This window comes from Phacochoerus africanus, chromosome 3, assembly GCF_016906955.1.
Source record: "Phacochoerus africanus isolate WHEZ1 chromosome 3, ROS_Pafr_v1, whole genome shotgun sequence".
NCBI classification, from domain to species: domain Eukaryota; kingdom Metazoa; phylum Chordata; class Mammalia; order Artiodactyla; family Suidae; genus Phacochoerus; species Phacochoerus africanus.
Window position 1 is genome coordinate 200,590,367 of NC_062546.1, and position 23,447 is coordinate 200,613,813.

Sequence of the window (23,447 nt, forward strand, 5' to 3'; positions counted from 1 at the left end):
AACCCACTGGGGTGGAAAGGCCATTGGCCTGAGCGCCAGGAAACCCGGACCTGCCTCTGCTTGTGTCCCCTTTCCCTGTGGGACCCCAGCCAAGGCTGCCTGGAGGCCAGGCCGGCTCTGACACGCAGCCGGTGTGGGAGCCCCGCCCTTCCTGGGGCTGCCCAGAAGCGCAGGAGCCCGCACAGGAAGTACTCAGGGACAGCGGCTTATTTAAAAATAAAAACAGAAAAGGTCTCAAGCAGTCCTCAAGCTCCCTTCTGGCTTCCCGCCTCTATAGCAGCTGCTAACCCCCAACCCGGGATGGTCCCGGAGTGATCTTGTGTTTTAAAGGGCAGAGGCTGAGATGCTGCAACATCTGGCGCGTGCATTTAAGGACACCCCCCCGAAATCAGCTGCCCTTTCTTTTTGTGAAGTTCTCCCCAAATAAACAAATACTCAGTCTATTTTATTTTACTTGTTTGGCCACGCCTGCAGCATGCAGAAGTTCCCCAGCCAGCGATCAAACCTGTGCCGCAGTAGTGACACCAAGTCCTTAACTGCTAGGCCACCAGGGAACTCCCGAAAATACTCATTCTGCAATAGCTGCGTTCTTTAAAGTAGCGCCCCAGCAGATCGCTCCTGCACGGATGTGAGGCTGCTCGCCACCCCCCCACGCCCCCCCACCCCATCTTCATAAAATGTTTGAAGGGAGCACTTGAATTGTGCGTTTGGCTCCACTGGGGAGGGGCTGGCTGGTTAGTTTGGGGCTGTTTTTAACACTTTCTCTTCCGACCTGAGAAGTGACAACATTGGACAGCGTAGGGCGACAGAAAGAAGGCCCGGGTCTGGTGACTGGTAGCCGCAACTCTTTGGCTTTATCCTCACTGTCCTCGGGCCCAAGGGCTTCTCAGACACCATCTCTGGAGCCTCGGAAGCTGCTTCTGCTGCCATCAGGCTGTAATCCGAGGGTGTGCTGGGCAGCAGAGGCTCTGTGGGGCAGTGGGGGGGGTGAGCCTTGCCGTCTGTGGCCCAGGAGAGCCCATCCTCCTGCCTGGGGCTCCATCCTGTCCTGGCCACCCAGAGCCGCATACTAACCGTGCCAGCCTGGCCTCTTCTGTAACCAGGCTCTTCCCAGGCCCATGGCCTGGCGCTGGCACCCAGCAGCCGTCGTGTAATCTGGGGTGACACATGGGGACAGTAAGCTTGCAGGTTTATGCAGCTGATGTGGCTTCATTTCTTTGAGGCAGAGTGTTAGTGTGACCTAGCCTCCAGCCCGGGGCCGCACGGCACCCACGGGGTCTCCAGCCCTGAGCTGGAAGCTGGCCTCCTGGCCCAGCCCCTTTCTTAGACGGGAGTCGAATCCCAAGGTGCCCACCTGCTGTTCTGGGCTCATTGCGCGTTCCAGGCCGAGGGTGTTTCTCTCCTTCCCAAGTGCCTGTCCCTCCATCGTTGGGACCCCGTCTCAGAGACACACCGGAAAAGTCGCAGCTTTGACAAGGGAGCTGCCCCTTTGATCCTGGAGACCTTATCCGAGGGTGCACGTGTCCGCCGTGTCCGCCTTTGGCCTCTATTGAATTGTCCTCCCTCCGCCCCGGGCCGTCCTGTGTCTCCAGCATCCCCGTCTCAGCTCCAGGCCCCGATCAGAGTCCCCGCCCACGTCACTTCTGCCTTTTGGGGCTCCCTGCCATCTGCTGATGGCATCTCATCCGCTGGACTGTGCTGGCCGTCTGGGCAAAGGGCACCCATCAGCTCTCCAGCGGCCCCCGTAAGGGCGGGAGCAAACGAACAGCTGTCACCGCCCCCCCCCACACCCTGCGTGTCAGCGTCCTGGGGCTGCCACAACGTCCCGCAGACGGGAGGCTCAGAGCAACAGGAGTGACTCCTGTCAAGGCTCTGGAGGTGTGGGGGCAGGGCTGGCTCCTCCCGGAGGCTCCGAGGGAGAGCCTGGTCCAGGCCGTTGCCCCAGCTCCTGGTTGCTCCAGTGATGTGACCGTGTCACCCCACCTATGGACATGGCCATGCCTCCTTCCTTATGGAGATGTCTTCGTTCTGTCCCTAAGGACCCTCATCCAGTAGGGCCTCATGTTAGCGCATCGCGTCAGCGAAGACCCTCCTTCCACGGTCATATTGTGCGGTTCCAGGAGGACAAGAATTCCCGCGCAGGGGCCAGCACGCTCTGCAGGTGGCGGTTCCCCCCCCCCCCCGCCCCCACGTGAGCCCCGGCGGTGCTGGTGCTCAGGCCCCCCGTGCAGAGACAGCTGTCCCCGGGCATGGCCGGAGCCTGACCCCCCCGCACTCCTCATGCCTGCCTGTCTTTCCTCCGCAGGCCTTGCTGAAGATGGACTGCCAGGGCCTGGTGGTCAGACTCATCCAGGACTTCGTGCTCCTGACCACGGCCGTGGAGGTGGCGCAGCGCTGGAGGGAGCTGGCTGAGAAGCTCGCCAAGGTGTCCAAGCAGCAGATGGACGCTTACGAGTCCCCCCACCGGGACCGGAACGGGGTCGTGGACAGCGAGGTGAGTGGGAGCAAGTCTCATCCTTCTCGGGGTCCCTGGCAGAGGCGAGGCGGCTCCGCCGTCAAGCAGGATGTGGAGTGGCCTCCCCAGGGCTGCCGTCCCTTGCTGATCCTGATCTTAAGTGACCTTCAGTCAGATGGGACGGAGCGCTTTGTGCGCAGTTCTGGCCGGGGCTCTGCCCACATGGCGTGGGGCCAGTAATACCTGGCCTGTCATCAGCTTGGGGCAGAGCTGCTTGGCTTCCTGCTCAGGGAGGCTTTGTCTTTTCCCTGCTTCATGGAGGTCACGTTAAGCTTCTGGAAAGACAGTCAGTCTTGCGAGACCCAGGGAGCAGGAAGACCCGAGGATCAGAGCGTCCTTTACGGACGTGGCGAGTTTCTGAATAGACAGGAGGAGCTGCCGGGGATGGAAGGGGAGAGAAACCCTCTCTGTTGTTGGGCCCCTGCTTGCTACACGCACCTGCTCCCACGCAATACATTTCTTCCCCCGGGGATGTGCGGGCCAGGGACAGAGGCCACTCCATCCCTCCATTCTTTTCTATTCATTTCTCTCTTTGTGTTTGTTTGTTTAAGTTCCCCGGCCAGGGATTGAATCCGGGCCACAGCTGTGGCAATGCCAAATCCTTTAATCCACTTCACCAGGCTGGGCATTGAACCTGTGCCTCCACAGCCACCTAAGCCACTGCAGTCGGATCTCATTTCCCTCTTTCTTTTTTCTTTCCGTCTGTCTTTTTAGGGGTGCACCTGCAGCATAGGGAAGTTCCTAGGCTAGGGTTTGAATCAGAACTACAGCTGCCGGCCCATACCACAGCCGCAGCAACGCAGGATCCAAGCTGCATCGTCAGCCTGGATGACACAGCTTGTGACCACGCTGGATCCTTAACCCACTGAACCCGAGATTGAACCCACCTCCTCATGGAGAGGATGTCGGGTCCTTAGCCTGCTGAGCCACGACAGGAACTCCCATTTTATTCTGGAAAGAGGAGCTTCAGTGATGAGCAGAGGAGCTGGGATGCCATGTCTCACCACCCCTACTCTTTCCTCTCCCCTCGCTCTTTTCTTCCTGGACCACGCTACCATCCAGGCCATGTGGAAACCCGCGTATGACTTTCTACTCACCTGGAGCCACCAGATCGGGGACAGCTACCGCGACGTCATCCAGGAGCTGCACACGGGCCTGGACAAGATGAAAAACCCCATCACCAAGCGCTGGAAACACCTCACAGGGACCCTCATCCTGGTGAACTCCCTGGACGTCCTGCGAGCAGCTGCCTTCAGTCCCGTGGACCAGGATGACTATGTGATTTGAAGGGGTTCCCCCCACCTCCTGCTGCTCACAGGGGCGGGCCACGTGCCCTCCGTCTGCCCTGGACGCCCCGCAGTCCTATGGAGCTGGCGGTGGACAGGGGGGGTCGGCTGCTCCCTTAGATCCAGGGTCCCTCCCGGCTGGACCCGCACCCCGGACCAAGCACATGCAACGCTCCACTCACCGCCTCTGTCACAGGGGAGGGGCCGTGGGAATTTCTACGGCAGGTTGTTGCCAATCAAATAGCTTTCTATTTGTTAATTATACCTTGAGATTTAAAATCGCTTTTTTTTTTAAAGTATGGGGGGCTAGGGGCCGATGAGAAAGGTGATACCTAATTTTTTTAATGGACCATAAAGATTTTAAAAAAAAAGAACACTTCATAGGGGCAGATGCTGTTGAGGTTTTTATGTTCTCGAAAGACCTTTTTAAATTATGTTCCAGATGTATATATGTATTTAAGGGTCGTGGGAGCATTTCTAATTGCCAGGCACACTTGGCATTTCAACACTGAGCTCGGAAAGACACTCGTTCAGGCGTTGGGCCGTCTGGGGTCTGTACTGAAAACGAAGTCAAACAGGAACCGTGCTGTTTCAGTCAAGAGTCTGGTCCTCACCCATTCTTCCCGAGATCATCCTAGCCCTGGCTTTCCTCGTGTTTTTATTTACCTTCTGTACATCGGCCCCGTGTCGCAGGAAAGGATCAGCCACAGCACAGGGGAGGCTTTTTTGAGCTTTAGCGGCCAGAGGGAAATCCATTTTTATGCCCTTGAGACAAGTGGGCAGCGGGTGGGCAGCCTTCTCTCCTGCCCTGCCAGGCCGTCAGTCCTGCAAAAGAGCTGCACCATTTGGAGGGAGGGGGTCCCCGAAGCTCTAAAGCCACTGTCCTGCTTCTCCCTGGGGGCAGGGGGAGTGCTTCCTGCGGAGCTCAAAGCCTCGCCTCCGGGTGTGAAGAAAACGCCACCCCACGTGCACCCAATGCTCATGGCCAGGGGTGTCTGCTGCCGTTTGCCAAACTCCATTTCACCTAAAACGTCACCCCTCTGGCCTCCTGGTGTGTCCATCTTTCCTTGGGAAAGATAGCATAGGGAAGTCTCTTTTTAAAAAAAAACGCTGTAACGATTACCCAAGCAAAATGAATGTTTTCTGAAAACATTTCCCGCATACAGTGGGGCCCACTGAGTTCCCAACGCTGGTTGCAGATCCGCGTGCTGGGCTGAATTCTGGCTGCATCGCCAGGAGGGAGTGAGGGGCGGGGCTGAAGACTCCGGCGGATCTGAGGAGTCGATCCCCGGGAAGGAGCCAGGACACGCGCTGTGCTCACCTGAGGGATGCTAGGCCATCTGGAATCCCTGAATGTCATTCCCTCTGTCCGCTTTCTGGAGGCCTGTTAATTACTTAGCCTCATTGATGTAAATGCTCTCTCAGGCAGCAACACTCTTAGAAGGCTGTTGATTCAGATACTGAAGACCAACTGGCTAGAAACACCCACGAAAAGAGCCCTGCCTCGTTTCCTCTGCAGGAGCCTGGACACACGCTCGGCCGATCCTCACCCAAAGTCACCTGACCTTCTGCTTCTTGACTCTCCGCCTTCAGTCTTCCCAGAGAGCATCTCTCACTTTCCCCCCAAAGAAGAAACCAAACCAGTCGCACCTTAAATATGGATATTTTTCCTCAGGGGCTTTAAATTGTTTCCTATGCAACATGTCTTGTAGCACAAAATTCGATTCTACAAAAGTTGCAGTAAATTTTCTTTGGATATTTTAATTAAGTGTGTGTATGTTCTTCTGTCCCTATGCAGCCTCTAAAGGAAACACAAACAAAACGTGGCGTAACTGTCTTTGTGGAGAACAGTGCCCCTGCCCCCACACCATTGCCCCTGGATGATGGTGGCACAGTTGCTTTCGTGGGTATCTGTTGTCTAGTTGTTAATTTCATTGCTCTTGAAACACACGGCTCTCAGCCATCACTGACTCATGGGAATCAGTGTGGCCCAGCGCACCCAAAGGGTGCAGGTGGGTGGCTTGCCATTTTCTTGGTCTCTTGCAGCTGGAATGGGCAGATCCCAAACCCGCAATACAGCTGAGGATGGAACCATGGCTGTGCGCCAGGACTCCGTTGCTAGTGAGAGCTGGACTCCCCCAGGCCCTGCCTCCACCATGCCCTAGGTATGGGGTGTAGCCCAGGGAGAGAAGGGACTGGGGGCGGGTCCCTGATGGAGACCAGGTGCTGGGAGGAATGGGGCCAGGAGGGCCTCCTTGAGAAGTGACTTGAATCCAAGCTCCAGGCTGCCTCGGCACCAGCGAGCCCAAGGCCAGGCCACCCCTGGGGGAAGCTGTGTGCAACCTTGAGAGAGAGGGTAGAGGGACCACGAGAGGCAGACTACCCGCCCCAGGCCTGGGGCCTGTTGGATGAACAACAGCCCATCAGATGGGGCATGCGCCAAATGACTTGCTGGGTGACTCCCCAGCCCCAGTCCTCCTGGTAGTCTTGGGTCCCCTGGCTCGGTCCTGGGACCCTCCCCTCCAAGGAGCCACAGATTCCCACAGCCCATAGGAGTTCTCCCAACCATTGCTGCTGTCACGCCGGACCCAAGGACGTGACACGTCCCTTTGCTCTCGATCCTTTGATGGCCAAGCTACCCTAGATCGCTCCCAGCTGGTCCACCCACCCGAGCTCTCTCCTCCCCTGTCCGTGGGATACGAGGGAAGACCAGAGTCCCTCCCTGCCTTTGCCTGAGCTCTTCGTGAGCTGAAACACCTGTCCTTCCTTTTCCCTCAGCCTCACTGAGCTCTGAGGGCAGTGACCGTGTCTAAACTCGCTTCTGGGTCCCCAGAGCCTGGCGCCGTAAGTGTGTGTTGCCTGAGGGAAGTGCCTAAACCTCTGCCCTAGAAATGCATTTCAGGATGTCCTTGGCTTTGAGTGTTGGTGTGGCTAGAGTGGGCTTTTGTGCTGGGCTTAGAACCAATATGAAAAATAAGCCAAAGCTCATCCAGCAATGAATGCATCAAATGCAGCTCAGATTTTTTTATGTTTCATTTTTACAGCCGCACCTGTGGCATCCCGGAGTTCCCAGGCTAGGGGTCAAATCTGAGCTGCAGCTGAGACCTACACCACAGCCATCAGAACACTGGATCTTTAACCCACTGAGCGAGGCCAGGGATCCAACCCACATCCTCACGGATACAATGTCGGGTCCTTAACCGGCTGAGCCACCATGGGAACTCCAAACACAGCTCAGATTTTAAAGTACGTTCTGAAGGGAAATCCCGGCAGAGGTGGAACTCAGTGGGGTGTACCCCACAAGCAGTGATGTTGCCTTAACCATCCATTTCCTGGCACAAGGACAACGTAGTCAATTTGGGCAATGGAGTTTTTGGTTTTGGGTGTGTGTTTGTGTTGGTGGTGGTTGCATCCATGGCATGTGGAAGTTCCCAGGCCAGGAATGGAACCTGGGCCACAGCAGTGATAACGCTGGATCCTTAACCACTAGGCCACCAGGGAACTCCCTGGGCCATGGTTTTTGCTGTTGTCAAGTTGGATTTTGCATAAAATGATCCAAACGGCCTCATCTAAATAGTCAAGCGACTTTATTTTGGGAGCAGAGGGAATGAGGCTAAGTGCTCAGCCCTTGCTCAGCACCTGCCGTCTAAGAAGCTTTGTCCCGTTAAACCCTCGGGCTGCCTTCGTTTCGTGGGTGAGGAAACCGAGACTCGGGAACCATGGACAGTTCCAGCTGGTGCCAATGCCAAGCTCTGTCCTCTGCCAGCTCTGCCACATCAGAAACGGGAACAGTGTGGAGTTCCCATCACAGCTCAACGGTAATGAACCCGACTAGCATCCATGAGGACGCAGGTTTGATCCCTGGCCTCGCTCAGTGGCTTAAGGATCTGGCATTGCCGTGAGCTGTGGTGTAGGTGGCAGATGTGGCTCGGATCCTGCATCGCCCTGGCTGTGGGGTAGGCCGGCAGCTGTAGCTCCTGTTCAACCCCTAGCCTGGAAACCTCCATATGCTGAAGGTGCAGCCCTAAAAAGACAAAAAGAGAGAGGGAAAGAAGGGAGGGAGGAAAGAAAGGAAAAGAGAAAAGAAAAAGGAAAGAAAGAAAAGAAGGAAAAAGAAACTGGAGACAAGCCACTGCTTGAGAAGCAAATGTCCAAAGTCAGAGCCACGGGAGTTTGGCACGGGGGCGTCTCCACGTGGTCCTCACTGATCTCTGCTGTGATGTGTGTACGCGCTCGGCGTGACCGTTTGGTGACCATTTCCCTGAAGTCAGAAGTATTTAAAACACTTGTATTTAACCAAGGTTTTTCCTTTTTGGTTCGTTTTTAGAATTTCAACCTTTACTAAGGTACGTGAATATAGAAACAAAGTGTTCGTTTTTTAAGAGCCAGTCGTTTCCACCCAAGAGGCCTTGCTGACCTTGGAGGAACCACTTAAAAATAGGGAAAATGGGAAATTGTATGCTCACCTCACCAGGATTTAAAAAAAAATTTTTTTTTAGGGCTGCACCCACAGCACATGGAAGTTCCCGGGCCATGGGTTGACTCTGAGCTGCAGCTGCCAGCCTGCACCACAGCCACAGCAACACCGGATCCTTAATCCACTGAGTGAGGCCAGGGATCGAACCCTCAGTCCTCATGGATACTAGTTGGATTTCTTAACCTGCTGGGACACAGCAGAAACTCCCTCACCACAATTTTTTTAATGGTGAAAAAAGAAATTTACAGCCCCAGTTCTCTGCATCCCCAGGGTCTACTTGTGGAAACTAGGGAGTAAGACTCAGGGTTCTTAACTCCAGGAGCTGCAGAGGACATAGATTTTTGGGGGAGGTGGGGGGTAGTCAGTCAAGAGCGATCAGTTTGGCTTTGGCTCCCAACAGACTTGGGACTTTGGCTCCAAACAGAAAGATGGAAGGCAGCACTGAAAGATTTTAGATCAAAAAGGCCAGGGAGGGAGGTCCCATCGTGGTGCAGCAGAAATGAGTCCAGCTAGGATCCCTGAGGATGCTGGTTCGATCCCTGGCCTCGCTCAGTGGGTCGGGGATCCGGCATTGCCCTGAGCTGTGGTGTAGGTCACAGATGCAGCTCAGATCCCCATTGCTGTGGCTGTGGTGTAGACCAGCAGCTGTAGCTCCGATTGGACCCCTAGTCTGGGAACTTCCATATGCTGCGAGTGCAGCCCTAAAAAGCAAAAAAAAAAAAAAAAAAGGGTGGGGAGCGCAGTGAGAAACTGGAGCAGACACATGGACACCTGGACATCCTCGACAGCGCTCCCTCCCCCATACCCACACCCACACCCGTCCCGTTGACTGTTCAGCTTCTGAGTCGCCGGCCCTCACTCCCGTCTCTCAGGGGCCGCACCCTAGTCCTGGCCACCCTCAGCCCTTCCCGTCCCTGCAGCTCCAGCCTCGTCTCAGCTCCTTCTCCACTTGGCCACCAGAATGGCCCTAGGGAAACAGGACGGTTGAACCCCCACCTTGTGTGGTCCTTGTTGAGAGCTGATGAAGGGATGTTTCCCAGATGCCAGCACACGGGTTATAAGCTGCCACCTGTTCCCACCAAGCAGGAATAAAAACAACGCACGGGGGTGGGGGGTGGGGTTCTTGAAAAAATAAATTGGGGGAGAACAAAGCACTGTTCCTGATCCCAAGATGAAGCCCTTTGTTGCCTTTAGCTGGGTGAGTGACGGTGTCAGGACGTCGGAGGAGTGGTTTTCCCGCCTTTCTGGGTAAAGTACGATGCTGGCTGGTGACAGACCCCATGCGCCTCCAGACTCCGATTGTTGGGTGGAGTGGACGCGTAAGATGCAGCAATCAGTTTCCTCGGCTCTTTGCTCTTGCAGCTCCTTCTACCCACTCCACCCTCCTCAGTGGGCTCGTGGCTTCAGCGTTCTTTCCGGATGGTCAGTGTGTCCTCCTCTTGAGGACACGCTTCCTAACCCAGAAAATGCAAACCCACGTTACCAGCCCTCTGCCACGAGCACAACTACAACCCAAGTCTGTCTGTGTCAGAACCATGCCTTTGCTTATTTTGTTCCACTGACTGTAAACTGGGCAAGGAAGATGTCACAGTGCCCACGTCACGGTCAAGAAACTCAGATTCACACTCAATACAGTCTCGGATGAATGGCCCCTAGAAGGGACAGCTTCCCAGTGACCCTAGAATGGACAGCTTCCCGGGGACCGCTGCTGATGAATGCATTTAGGAGAATGGAGGCCAAGTACACACCTGGGACATGGGCGTGTAACAGTAGTGATTTTTAAAAATCAAATGTAAGTTTTGTAGGGAATCCATTTTGGACTTTTTTCTAGAAAGTTCTACGTCTACTTCCCCGGTCTTCCCACTATAACATTGCATATGTTTAGCTCAGCTAAAGCTCACACTTCCGGGCAGAAAAAAAAAAAAAAAGGCGTTGGCTTTATTTTTCACACATCGACATATTTCTCTACACTCCAAGTACAAAATCACACTCAAGGTGTGGATGATCACACCTAGGTTAGCATAACAGAGGTGGGTGCACTCGGCAACCATCTGCAGCCTCAAGGGAGCTGTCCCGGTGTCACAAACCTCCCTGGACCATGACCTGACACCTGGGTAAAGCAGGCAAGGTGGTTGCCTAGCAACTCTGGGGAACCACAGGGCCGTCCTTCTCACTTAGAAGAGAAGCCATCCAGAGAACAGAGTCACTTTCTTTTCTGCCCCCGAGACTGGTTAGAACATCATCTGCCAAATGAAGACTTTACAGTCAAATCCATGCTAACAAAGTCAGCTTAATGATGTGTAACACTGAAATATACAGACACAACCTTGTGTGTGTATCTGGAAGCGCTGTATGAAAGCGTATTCTTGCTGCAACCAGGACCTTAGTAGGAAAACAATTATGTGTTAAAAATCTCTCTGAATAGTCAGATTCCAGTTATGCAAGGCATGTGGCCAAACACCTTTATATAGTCTAATTATCGCATTTTGTATGTGATAGATAAGTTGAGAAATTAAAGGCAGAAAAAGTACACAATGTGTACAGAGGCGTTCAAGGCGCTTCCCCTAGTTAGAAGTCATTTACACAGACCTTGGAGATTTATGTATTTTTCCTAGGACATGGGAGACAGCAATCATTTTTCAAGTATTAAGTTTGCACAAGGTACATAAAAATGTCCTGATGGCTGCTGTCACAATGACACTCACAGGATATCCCAAACTATCAAAACCAGAATAAATGGGTTTCACATGCTGAAATTCATGCCCAAGTAAAAGCGATGCCATTTTCTGTCTGTGACATGCAACATATTTGAAAATTCTGCTGAAAGTATTATTGGACACTTTTGATATATCAGACAGCACTCTGTCCCTAAATGAGAGGTTTTGCACAGTTTTCATGTACTTCACACAAGGTGTTTTATTAGTATCATTATTCTCAAAGATGCCTTCAATTGAAGTCTGTAGGATGCAGCAAAAGCAGTTCTCAGAGGGAGGTTCATAGCAATACAGGCCTTCCTCAAAAAACAAGAAAACTCTCAAATAAAAAACCTAACCTACCACTTGAAAGAATTAGAAAAAGAAGAAAAAACAAAACTTAAAGTCAGCAGAAAGAAGGAAATAATAAAGATCAGAGGGAAAATAAATAAAATAGAGATTTTAAAAAACAATAGAAAAATCAGTAAAACCAAGAACTTGTTCTTTGAAATGGTCAACAAGATTGGCAAACCTCTGGCCAGGCTCTCCAAAGAGAAGAAAAGAGGGAAAACCCAAACAAACAAAATAAGAAATCCGAATGCCTTCAAAATATAATATGTACTTCGCATTATTCTAATGTTTATAATATTTACTCTTGTTTGGATATTTTGCAGATCAATCAGATCAGAACAGAGCTCTAGTTAAAATATCCTTATTACTCGGGACTCCCATATATTTTCTATCTGCAGCTCTGAAAGGAAGTGAAGTGGGTATTAGTAATCTGGAGAAAATGAAAGAATTCAACTACTTAAGGTCATTTTTTAAAATGTAATGGCTTTGACCACTTGCCTGACTTACTTTTTGTTTGTTTGTCTTTTTAGGGCCACATAGGGAGGTTCCCAGGCTAGGGGTCAAATCAGAGCTATACCTGCAGGCCTACGCCAGAGCCACAGCAACTTGGGATCCAAGCCTCCTCTGCAACCTACACCATAGCGTGCGCGGCAATGCTGGATCCTTAACCCACTGAGCAAGGCCAGGGATTGAACCCGCGTCCTCTTGGATGCTAGTCAGATTGGTTTCCACTGAGCCACAATGGGAATTCCTCGTCTGATTTTTTAAGTGTAGTCTATGGACCACCTGACTGGGCCTTACCAGGAGGAAGTGTATTGGGAATGAGGATTCCAAGGCCTTCCTGGGCCTTTTGAGTTAGTGCTGTGGGGCCCAGGAAATCTGCATTTTAGCAGCTTCCTTTCTGATTCTTAAGGGCCCTGGTGTGTGAGGGCCAGCTGGATTTTCAATTTTATGGAAAAAGACTAGACAGAAAAGACATGCAAATGATTTCCCTTTCTGAGTAGGAGGGGCTGGGTGTGGATTCCTTTTTGCTTTTTCGAAATACTTCAACAGCCTCTCGGCCTCGCCTGGGCTTCCTGGCTTTTGCTCATTGAGCCACCTCCTGCTGAATCTTAATTAACATCCAGGTCGTTATCTCCCGGGAGCTTTCTCTGATACAAACGATGTCACTGGGGCTCCTTGGCCTGTCGGCCCTGGGAGGAACGGGCACCCTTGCCCCCTGCCCTGTGCCTCCTCGGGCCTCCTAGTCACTAGTGGTAGTGATTCCTAACCCCGCTGAAGACTGCGTTTCCCACAGGCCAGGCCTGGTGGTCTGGATTTGGGAGCCCGTGTCCACGTCTGCTGGCATTTCCAGCTGCTTCCTGCGCAGGTCGGTGCACGGCTCTCATTTGGTCAATGCTTGTTCCCAGGAGGACTTTGCAGAGATACCTCCTGCCCACCAGTGCTGCCTCAACAGGCCGCGGACGCGCTGGGCGGTGTGTGTGGAGGGGTCCTGTGGGTGTTGCACACAAGGGGGCATGCGTGTGTGAGCGCGCACAGGTGTACCTCTGTGCCAGAGGTAAGGAGGCCTCTGAGACAGCCTCCAGAGGTTCCTTACCTTGGCCTCCACCACCACCGCAGAAGCCACCGACCCCTCCGTTTTCTTCCAAGGTCACCTAGACAGGTAACCGCCAACAATTATCTAGCACTTTCTCTGTGTCACAGTCCTAAGAACTTTGGAGATTTTTTTTCCTTTTTCTTTTTAGGGCCGCACCCATGCATATGGAAGTTCCCAGCCTAGGGGTCGAATCGGAGCTTTAGACTCTGGCCTACACCACAGCCATAGCACTGCAGGATCCAAGCCACATCTAAGACCTATCCCACTGTGCATGGTGATACCAGATCCTTAACCCACCGAGTGAGCCCAGAGATCGAACCTGTGTCCTCATGGATACTAAGTAGGTTCATTACTGCTGAGCCACAACGGGAACTTCCCTTTAGAGATTTTAACTCATCCAAGCCTCTTGACATCCCTGGCAGATTGGTCAAATTATTATCCACATTTACAAATGAAAAACTGAGGCCCAGAGAGGTTAAGTAACTTTCCCAAGGTCACACAGCTATGAATGTGTGCTGAGATTCAAAACCGGGCATCCTGGCTCTAAGGTTCATGCCACAGCCCATTCCTGCCATACTCAGTGGATGTCTTCCGGTGAGTCAAAACCCCAGCAAGAGAAGGAAATGGAGGCTCACAGGTTCAATCCCTGGCCTGGCTCAGTGGGTTTCAGATTTGGCACTGCTGTGCCTGTGGTATAGGCCAGCGGCTACAGCTCCAATTCGACCCATAGCCTGGGAACCTCCATATGCGGCAGGGGCGGCCCTGAAAAGACAAAAAATTAAAATAGAAATTACAAATAAATAAAATAGAATAAAATTTGCCTCGACATAAATGCCTGTCAGTACTGAGTGGTTTAAATAAATCACAGCACGGTTACCCAATGGAATACTACTCAACCATGAAAAGGAATGAGCAGATCTGATCTGTGATAATTGATGTGAAAGGTTGGCCAAGATATAGTGAAAAAAATATAAAATCTCCCTGACGGGGTTGCACTCAGGGGATTTCTGAAATGACACCCGGGAAGCTTGCTCACGGGTTGCTGGGGCTTGCAGATCTGCATTTGGGGAAAGGATCCACTTTCGATGGTGTATCTTTTTGTGCCATTTGATTTCCTACTCTGTACCAGTGATACTTTCATAATTCTATTTTTTTTTTTTTGCTGTAGATAATAATTTATGAAATGAGAGTAATTTAGAAGTGGCTGTAAGTATCCAAGGAGTAGAACGAATAGCCCAATTTGCAAAATTAAAAATCCAGCAAGGACCTAATCTGCATAATGTTAATCAGCAGAATGGGCATAGATAAGCAGATAATTAAAATGGATTTGATGCCTAGAACGAAAGCTCCCTTGGGTTTTAGGGAGCTCTCTGAAAGCCTCAAACAGGGTGCTAATTTCTTATTTACTTTGGTCTGTGCATCTTCTAAAGAGGATGTCCAGAGTTTTTTTTTATAAATTCTCGTACAGGTTCATAATCCCCCGAAGTGGAACAACCGCCAACCTAAAGTCTATATGAAAAAGGCAAGGTCCGTAGAAAAGCCTCTCCTATCCACAGTATTAGTGCGCAGCAGAGAGGGGCTCGTAGGTGGGAGGGCCCAGCACACTGGCCCTGGTCAAACACAGCCTGCGGTGCCCAGGGCACACTCCGCCCAGATGCTTCCAGCAGCCTCGTCTCTGCATATCACACGTATGACATCCATCGTTCTGCTGATCTGCCAGCTCTGTGTTTGGCTGAATGCAGCCGAAACCTGGCCAGGAACGGCTTCCATCTCTCACCTGACCCGGGGTCCAGGCTGCGTGCCGGGTCCGGGCTGATGCACAGGCTCCAAGCACCAGCCTTTCATCTCCCTGCACGGCCCCCCTTCGGCTGAGGCTTTGTCCCACGTCTCCGGGTGCCAGGTCCATTTTCCAGGCCGCAAGAATGGGAGCGGGCCAGGGGCATGGGGTCTGCTGGTGAGGTCTGTCTCTTTTTACAGGGAAACCAGAACCTTCCGGGCAAAGGCACCCAGTAGATTCCACTGTGTTTCATTGTCCCACAGCCACACTGTCCTCCACCTTCCCGCCCCTCCTCCCCTCAGCCCGCCTCCCACCCCTCCCCTCACTCCTCCTCCCCCACTCCGCCCTCCCTGCCCCCGGCCCCTGGCTGTAAGGGAGCCTGGCACAGGGAGCGTTATGAGCGCTAAACCAACTAGAAATCCTATTAAGACAGAGAAATAGGGGCCCGTGCAGCCTGTGCAACTGTGCCACCCCCAGTGGAGTCCCCGCACACAGGACCACGTGTGTCTGGACCTATTTTTCTGCCATGAGCCGGCAGGCATGGATTATTTGGTTAATTGGGCCTGAAAACGGGCCTAATACCGTCATTGTGAAAAGGACAGCCAGAAGCCGTGACTTCCAGACCTGCATTTCTTAGTGCCGTTAGAATCAAAGATGAACATGATATGATTTGAAGCTAGTCAAAAGCACCTCCAATAAAAATGCATTAGTACAGCTGGGACGTGGTAAAACAATTCCTGATGAAAGCAGAACGCATTTCTTTGTCGGTTTTATCACGCTATAAGGCACACGGGGCACGAGGTTAAGGTGTCTGAGTTGCACGTATTAGGTTTGTAAACATAATGAAGAATGTGTTTTAATAAAACCGACATACAAGAAAAGAAGAAATGAAGCAGCCAACTATGCCTGATGCAGCCAAGTCCTGATTCAGCTCAGACTCTCCCAGGGCCCCTCTATCAGCAACAAAAAATTCCGCGAGCCTGGCTCACCTTCTTCACAGCGGGAGGGAAAACAAGGAAGCTTTTTCGCTGAGCTCTTTTCCTACACGCCACCTGATGCCAGCCAGCAAGGGTGGGTTTCTCCTAGCTAGGACCCAGGGCCTGGGGCTGGGGCAGGCCATGACCTGGGTCACCTGCCGAGCATTCCGATGGAAGGAGGAAGCCGGATGAGATGTAGCAGCTTGGACAGAATGACTAAACAGGTGTTCAAATGTGCAGAGCGTGACTGCCCAGGGAAGCAGCAGATTCCCACTGAAACAGAATTCGAGTCTAATAAAGAAATAATACTGACTTCTTATTATTGTGATTTTTGTCTTGAATTCTAACTAAAAGCATTCTCCATGTCTGGTAACAGCCAGCCTCCTGGGACCACGCCTACCATCGTCCATCCCTCTGGGGAGTTCCCGCTGTGGCTCAGTGGGTTAAGAATCTGACTCGTATCCATGAGGATGCAGGTTTGATCCCTGCCCTCGCTCAATGGCATTGCCCTGAGCTATGGTGTAGGTTGCAGATGAGGCTCGGATCTGGCATTGCTGTGCCTGTGGTGTAAGCTGGCAGCTGCGGCTCCAATTCAAGCCCTAGGCTGGGAACTTGCAAATACCACAGCTGTGGCTGTAAAAGGAAAAAGCAAAACACATGGCCCATCCCTCTCACAAGCCACCCAAACCATCCGCAGTGCAGCTGCACTCATTAAACTTCAGAGAATCTCTTGGTGACGACGTTACCTTCTTCTTTAGAAGGTTTTAGGGGATGTTTCAATAAGAAATATTTGCAATGTGGTGTTTCTTCAAAGGCCAAGAACCCATTAACTCGTGCTACCACTTTACCAGAAACTAAATCTGAATATAAACTTAAAAGCATTCTCTTGGCGCTCCCATTGTGGCTCAGCACAAACGAATCCGACTAGCATCCCTGAGGTTCGGCCCCTGCCTTCACTCAGTGGGTTGAGGATCCGACATTGCCGTGAGCTGCGGTGTAGGTCACAGAAGCAGCTCGGATCTTGCATTGCTATGACTGTGGTGTAGGCTGGCAGATGCAGCTCCGATTCGACCCCTCGCCTGGGAACCTCCACCTGCCGTGGGTGCGGTCCTAAAAAGATTAAAAAAATAAAAATGAAAAAAGCATTCTTTCCCTTGGAAAGCTTCCATTTTCTTCGTAGTAACTCCAAAGTTTTAATGTGAAAACCTTGTATTTTAAAGTAATGCTACTGCAAAGTCTGGTCCTAAATCTTCCATCCTGTCGTGACAGCATCGTGGGTGTCCTAAACAGCATAGATTCGTCTGGACCAATAGCTAACACAGGAGGAAAAAAATATTGACTGGAGCCTCACAGAAATACCCACGGCTTAAGAAGATAAGTAAGATTTTCTTAGTTGCCAAAAGAGAAGACTCTAAAATACACAGATATTTGCTCAGCCCCTTAGAGAGATTATTTGAGGATGAACTCAGATCATAGCTTCTTTTTCACGGTTACACATGATGCTATATTTTAAATCTTCCTAAGTACCTCTGATTTATGTTTTCTCCACACCCAAAGGAGTAACCGTCAGGTGCTTCAAAAGCTGTCATTTGGGGAAAATATCAGTCCTTCCCTTTAGTGTCTAAGGATTCGTTTAAATCCGTGTTTCTTTAACATAAGTCGTCTTTGTTTATCACAGCTCTCGACTATTTTAAGGAGGTGGATTTCACACACAGTCCGCTTCTTTAGAGTGTGTTGAAGCCTCTGCCACAGCTCGTGACTCTCAAGCATCCCCGTGGGAGCTGCAGACAAAACTGAAGAGACACCCAGTGCAAAAGGCAGGCGCTCTCAGTGCCGTGGCTGAAGTCAGCCCCCACAGGAGGAATGGGGTCCCGGCAGCCCCTCCTTGTGATGCTCAGGTCCCTCGGATCAGAGGCAGCCAGAATTCTCTTCTCTGGCCGAGTCTTGTCAGCCCGCGTGAGACCATCTGGCAGCAGAGGGAGGCCTCTTGGAGGACAAGATGAGCAGGAGGGGCTCATGTACGACCTGACAAATCACAGGTTCCCGTGGTGGTTCAGCAGGTTAAGAACCCAACTAGTATCCTTGAGGACGCGGGTTCGAACCCTGGCCTTGCTCAGTGGGTTAATGCAGATGGGGCGTTAACCCACTGCATTGCTATGGGCAGCAGCTGCAGTTCAGATTCGACCCCTAGGCTGGGAGCTCCCATATGTGCAACCCTGAAAAGAGGAAAAAAAAAAAAAAACATCCGACAAACCATCTCCGGATGCTGCTCTTGGTCACCTGTCACCTCCTTGGAGGTGGCTTCCTCCATCCATGGCCTCCTTTCTGCCCCTCCCTGGGGACCTTCTCCCCAGCACTTCCCAGGGACACCCTCTGATCCGATCCCTGGCCGAGGTGGATTCCTGTGTTAGACCCATGACCCTTTGCTCCCGAGAACTGATCTCACTGTGTAATTATACCATCTTCAATAACCTTGTTTCCTTGACGTCTGCCTCCCAGAAGACTCTGGGCTCTGCTCATCACTGCTCCCCTGGCTGCACAATAAACATTTGTGGGGGAAGGGGGGGAAGGGGGGTGCTGGGGAGGAGGGGAGGGGAGCGGAGGAGAGGGGGAATGTTGAGTCGCATTGCTGAGCCCCCACGTCGTCACATGGATGGTCTGATCTGACAACCCTACGAGCTCGGAATTGGAGCTACGCACAGGATTCACTTGGCTGGGTGCTTTGATTGTACCCAAGCGCAGACACCAGCCACCGCCAGTCCTAGAGCAAGAATTTCCTTCACGTGGGGAAACTCAGGCAGCCAACTTACTGCTCCTTCACCGTTTTTAACATTGCCTTCAGGCAGCATCTTCTCTTGTGCCTGGAATTGCCTAAGAACAAACCCGCCATCATATTTTGTAGACCCATTTTATACCCGGAGATCGGACTCGATGGCAGCTTTCAGAAAATTGCCTGCAGGAGCCTGGTTGGGATACTGTTGCCTGCGGCATGACAGCTCATCTTGGTCAAAATAAAGGGCTGCCCTAGACCAGTGGCTCGGCCGAGGTTCCTTTTGATCTTCCAGAAAAACTTACACCCTTTAACTGCTCTTGCTGGCTTGTTGCTCTGCAACAGCTATTTTCCGTTGCTGCCTTTGCCTCCCGAGGTATCCAGACATATCCAGTGTTTAGTGAAGGCAGACCAAACAATGACCCACTTCCTGTAAGTTGTTTCACATTCGGGGAAACATTCGATTCTCGGGAGTTCCCACTGCAGTGCAGCGGAGATGAACCCGACTAGTATCCATGAGGACGGGGGTTCGATCCCTGGCCCCGCTCAGTGGGTTAAGGATCTGGTGTTGCCGTGAGATGCAGTGTAGATCACAGACGCAGCTCAGATCCTGCGTTGCTGTGGCTGTGGTATAGGTCAGCGGCTACACCTCTGATTGGACTGCTTGCCTGGAAACCTCCATATGCCACGGGTGCAGGCCTATAAAAACAAATCTGATTCTCTGTGCTACAAGGGGAAATCCCTGAGGAGGAGACATATCCCATATCCCATATCCCATATCCCATATCCCATATCCCATATCCCATATCCGAATGCTGGGGATGTGGCCATGGCTGGCTAGAAACCCCTGGCCTGAACCGCATGCTAGAACACCTGCTTCCAGCCTGGAAGATTGGATGTGACCTTCGGCAGGCCAGCCCCTCCCCCCGTCCTTAGAGAAACCTGCCTTGCCCTGGACCTGAGGGCCTGGGAGGGAGGAGGGCTGGCAGCTTCCTTAAGAGAACCTTGTGGGGTTTCATTGCCCCCACCTCCAGCCTTGGTTACTGCTCCCCAACAGGCTCATTTGCTTTGAATTCATGCTCTTAACAGTAAGTGATGCTGCACCAGCTTCTCCCTGCTCACGTACTGTGAGTATGTGAAAAACGCCAAGCCCTCTGTGGGCGCCACGGAGATCGATGCAGGTTTGTAATGAATTGAAGCCAGATACTGTTTCATGCGGGTGGTCGACCATGTCCTCAAGACTTATCGGTGGTCAGTGGCTGGTGGACCAAGGATTCTTCTAGGGTTTTTTTGTTTGGTTGCTTGGTTGGTTGGGTTTTGGGTTTAATTTTATGGCCACACCCATGCCACATGGAAGTTCTCAGGCCAGGGACTGAATCTGAGCCACAGCTGTGACCTACACCAGATGCTTTTCACCCATAGCCCAAGCCCAAGGTTCAAACCCACACCTCTGCAGTGACCCAGGCCACTGCAGTCCGATTCTTCACCCACTGCCCTGTGGAGGGAACTCCTGCTTTTGTTTTGTTTTTTTTTTAAACAGTGAGCTTTTTCATTATTCATACTCAGGATCTAATTCCTTTCAAAGTCCTTCAGGCCTATAGGACTTGGTTCTGTCTCCTATTCTGGTTTATTGTTGTTCTGTTTTTTTCCCACTTTTTTTTTCCTCCCGCAAAGGTGACACATAAAGAAATAATGAGTCATGTTCACTTCTTCCTTCAGTGTCTCTCATACTGGCCATAAAACCCTGATGATATTTTTGTCTAGACCTCATTTCCGCCTTGGTTCATTTAGTAGAAGAAACTTCTGCACTGGTTAAATGATTTTTTTTTTTTTTAAGTCGTAAAGTTGGACTCTTGCTTCTTAGCCATGAGGTATAACCCGTCCTGGACTTGCTTATCTACCAGACACGATGAGGGAACTGGACTAAAAAGAGGAAACAGCCGTTTTCAGACACTGGACCAAGGTCGGTGGGTCAGGGCAGGATCTTGAGAGAAGGAAAACAAATGAGACGAAGGCCACCTTCACCCCAGATTCCCACGGGGAGGAAATCCAGACCACAGCCCAGGGAGAGAGAATCCATGCAGATCACGGAGGACTCACTGAGCTCCAGATCAGGGACTGGCCTTCAGAGAGGCCAAGGAGGCCAGAGTTTATTCCAGAGCACTGGGATAAAATGAGTGACCCAGAAAAAATGCTCTTTGAGAGGTTGTCCTTCAGGGTCCTTGAGTCTTTGGGTGAAAATTACACTGTGCATGCATAGAACTCAGTCCCACTCCAAGGTCGGGGAAAGAACAACTGTTGGGGATTTGCAAGGTTAACAATTTCTAGAGTTCACACAGTTCCAACCAGTCAAGTGGAGAGACCTCGCTGAATGTCCAGGGCACTCAGAAAAGAACACACACAGGGCATGTGTTAGTCAGAACAGCTCAGGAATAAAGGCTGCTCTAAACATGTCATTAAAAAACTGGAGTTCCCCTGTGGCTCAGCTGCTTAAGGATCCAGCCAAAAAAGGTACAGCCAAATAAAAAAAAAATTAACAATGAGATTCAAAAAGGTCACTCTGTTTCAAAAATAATTTAACTGCCTGCCCCCCAAACCCTGTAAAACTATTTAAACGAAGACCAAAAAGATCTGGATAGTCAACAATGCAATACGCACAATATTGGACAAAGTCTCATATTGTCCACTGTTCAATGCACAATGGCCAATATTCAATCCAAATTTACTAGACACACGAAGGTATGAGAAAATGTGACACATCCGCAGGATAAAAATCAGTCACAGAGAGAGACCTGAAAGTGATGCAGATGATGGAGAAATGATGGATTTAGCCCAGAAGGTCTTTAGAACAGTTGCTATAAATATACGTAAGAATTTTAAGGAAAATAAGAACATCGTGAAGAGAGAAATCGAAGATAAAACCCGAAGGAAATGGATAAGCTGGGCAAGGCAATCTATGAAATCAAAACTTCCCACACCTCTACCAACCCAGAGGAATTTGTTTTTATCTTTTAATAGGAAAATATCTCACACATACACAAAAGTATAGAGAGGGATAGGATGAACTCCCAGTACCCATCACTCATTTCAACAATAACACAAATTCTATTCTTTGTTTTCATTTGACCTCTTAAATTAAAAAAAAAAAAAATCTGGAGCCTTAAAAACAAATCTCAGATAATCTGTCATTTCCCTCATAAATACTCCAGTGTTCATGGCTAACAAATACATGATCCGAGCTTAAACATACACACATCATATCATTATTACAGCCAAGAGATTGGCAATAATTTCTGTATACTGCCTCATAACCAATCTGTCTTCAGTTTTTCCTGATTGTCTCAGAAGGCCCTTTATGGTTCATTGGCTCGAGCCTTTGCTTCCGGCTAACCCAACTCGTAATTCTTTTGTAATCTTGAGAGTTTTACCTCCCCCTCCTCTGGGTTTCCATGCCAGTTATTTGCTGGAAACCATCTGATCATTTTCCAGGTCATTTGCCCAAGAGAATGTCTCACTTCTGGCTTTGGCTGGCTGATTCATTGAGGCATTAATTAAATTTCTTCTCAACTTCGTATTTCCTGTGAATGGGCAGTTAGGTCTAGAGGGCTCATTTGGGTTCAGGTTCAAGCTGCAGACAACAATACTTCACAGGTAGGGCTATTAACTTCCTATTACAGAGTTTCAGGAGCTCTGTGATATCTGGCTGCCCCATCTTTGGGGACATTAAGACGGGTGAGAGGAATCAGCTGTTGTCAGCCCAACAAGTTTTCACCTAATGGTTTTAGCTGTCCCGTGGGATGATCATTTTAAAATATCTTTGCCAGTGTGAGATAGCTGAGAAATGGGAGCCCTCTGTTTCAGTTGGTCAGTGCTACGTGTCACTTAATTTTTTAAGTCAAGGGAATCCTCCATGATTCATCTCCCCACCTCTTTGCCAAGACCCCTCACTGGGTCTGGACCATCTCTGGTCTATTCCTTGCTTTGCCCTCTTCCCCTCGAGCCCGTTAGATGGCTTGAAGCAGAAATCATTCCATGCACAGCTCCTAGGAATTGTCGCTGCATTCCAGGCCATGGGTGTATAGGACATGTCAGGGCCTGATTCCAGCTCACAGCCCTGAAAGGCGAGGTCAGCAGTGTCTTTGAAGCCACCGGTGTACCCACAAGCAAGCTGCCAAGGTCACAGGGGAAAACCTCCATGGACAGGATGCCAAGCCACCAACCCCACATCCTTCCTGTGCCTCGGTCCATACTGCAGAATGGGGGAGTGTACTCAAACATTAAGTGTGTTCTTTCCTGCTCATTTTTTATTGTCCAGATCCTCTTGCTAGGCCACAGGCATGAGTCTGGGTGGGCCAGGCCCTGGACAGTTTGTAGAACGGACCCTGTCCTGATCACAATGGCCCCTCCCTTCCAAGGCACCTTGGGGCCACCCTCTTCCCTCTCCATCCCCTTCGGATGAGTTCCCCTGAAGTTCCAAAGGCTCTCAGCAAACGTCACCTTGATGGTGTCCACCCAGAGACCAGAGAGACGTGCCCCAGTCTGTCTGCATCCTGGGGTGAGCCGAGGTCAGTCTGGCCCTTGGGAGCCCTGTCCCTACTAAACAGTAACAGAGAGGGCGGTGATTGCTGCCCTCAGGGCTACCAGGAGCTGCTACCAAAAGAATGTTTCTCCGAAAGATTTTTCAAAGGAAAACTATGCAAAAAATCTTTTTAGTAATCCAGGTATCTTCATGAAAAATGTTGAAAATCCCCTGAGGAACTTTGTAGGAAAGAAGGATACAAGGCCTGCTGTTGCCCCCTGCCTCCCCCAGGCCCCACCCAGAAGCATGTAGAACACCTACATGGCAGGCCTTTCCCCTTCCCTCCCATGGGAGACTCTCCAGCTGCACGTTCTGGGTCAAGGATGTGTTTTGGAATTTGGAGTATTCTTCTTTTTTTTTTTTTTAACCAGTTTTCGTCATCTACTGAGTTGAGGGGACTCCAATGCAGAGTCCCTGCTGGAATG

General features: G+C 50.9%; 1 protein-coding gene across 3 annotated transcripts in view; it reads left to right on the forward strand.

Moving 5' to 3' along the window:
* Window positions 1-17,749, forward strand: part of SH3BP4 (SH3 domain binding protein 4) — a 103,300-nt gene extending 85,551 nt beyond the window's left edge. For 2 of the 3 annotated variants that reach the window (XM_047773829.1, XM_047773828.1), the window contains 2 exons: window positions 2,306-2,494; window positions 3,578-5,565. In XM_047773829.1, coding sequence (XP_047629785.1) covers window positions 2,306-2,494; window positions 3,578-3,802 — 414 coding nt within the window. In that variant the 3' untranslated portion in view covers window positions 3,803-5,565. Of the gene's footprint in view, window positions 1-2,305; window positions 2,495-3,577; window positions 5,566-5,847; window positions 5,967-17,351 lie in introns of those variants that run through there. The other variant, XM_047773830.1, reaches the window with a different exon arrangement.
* The last annotated feature ends 5,698 nt before the right edge of the window (window positions 17,750-23,447 follow it).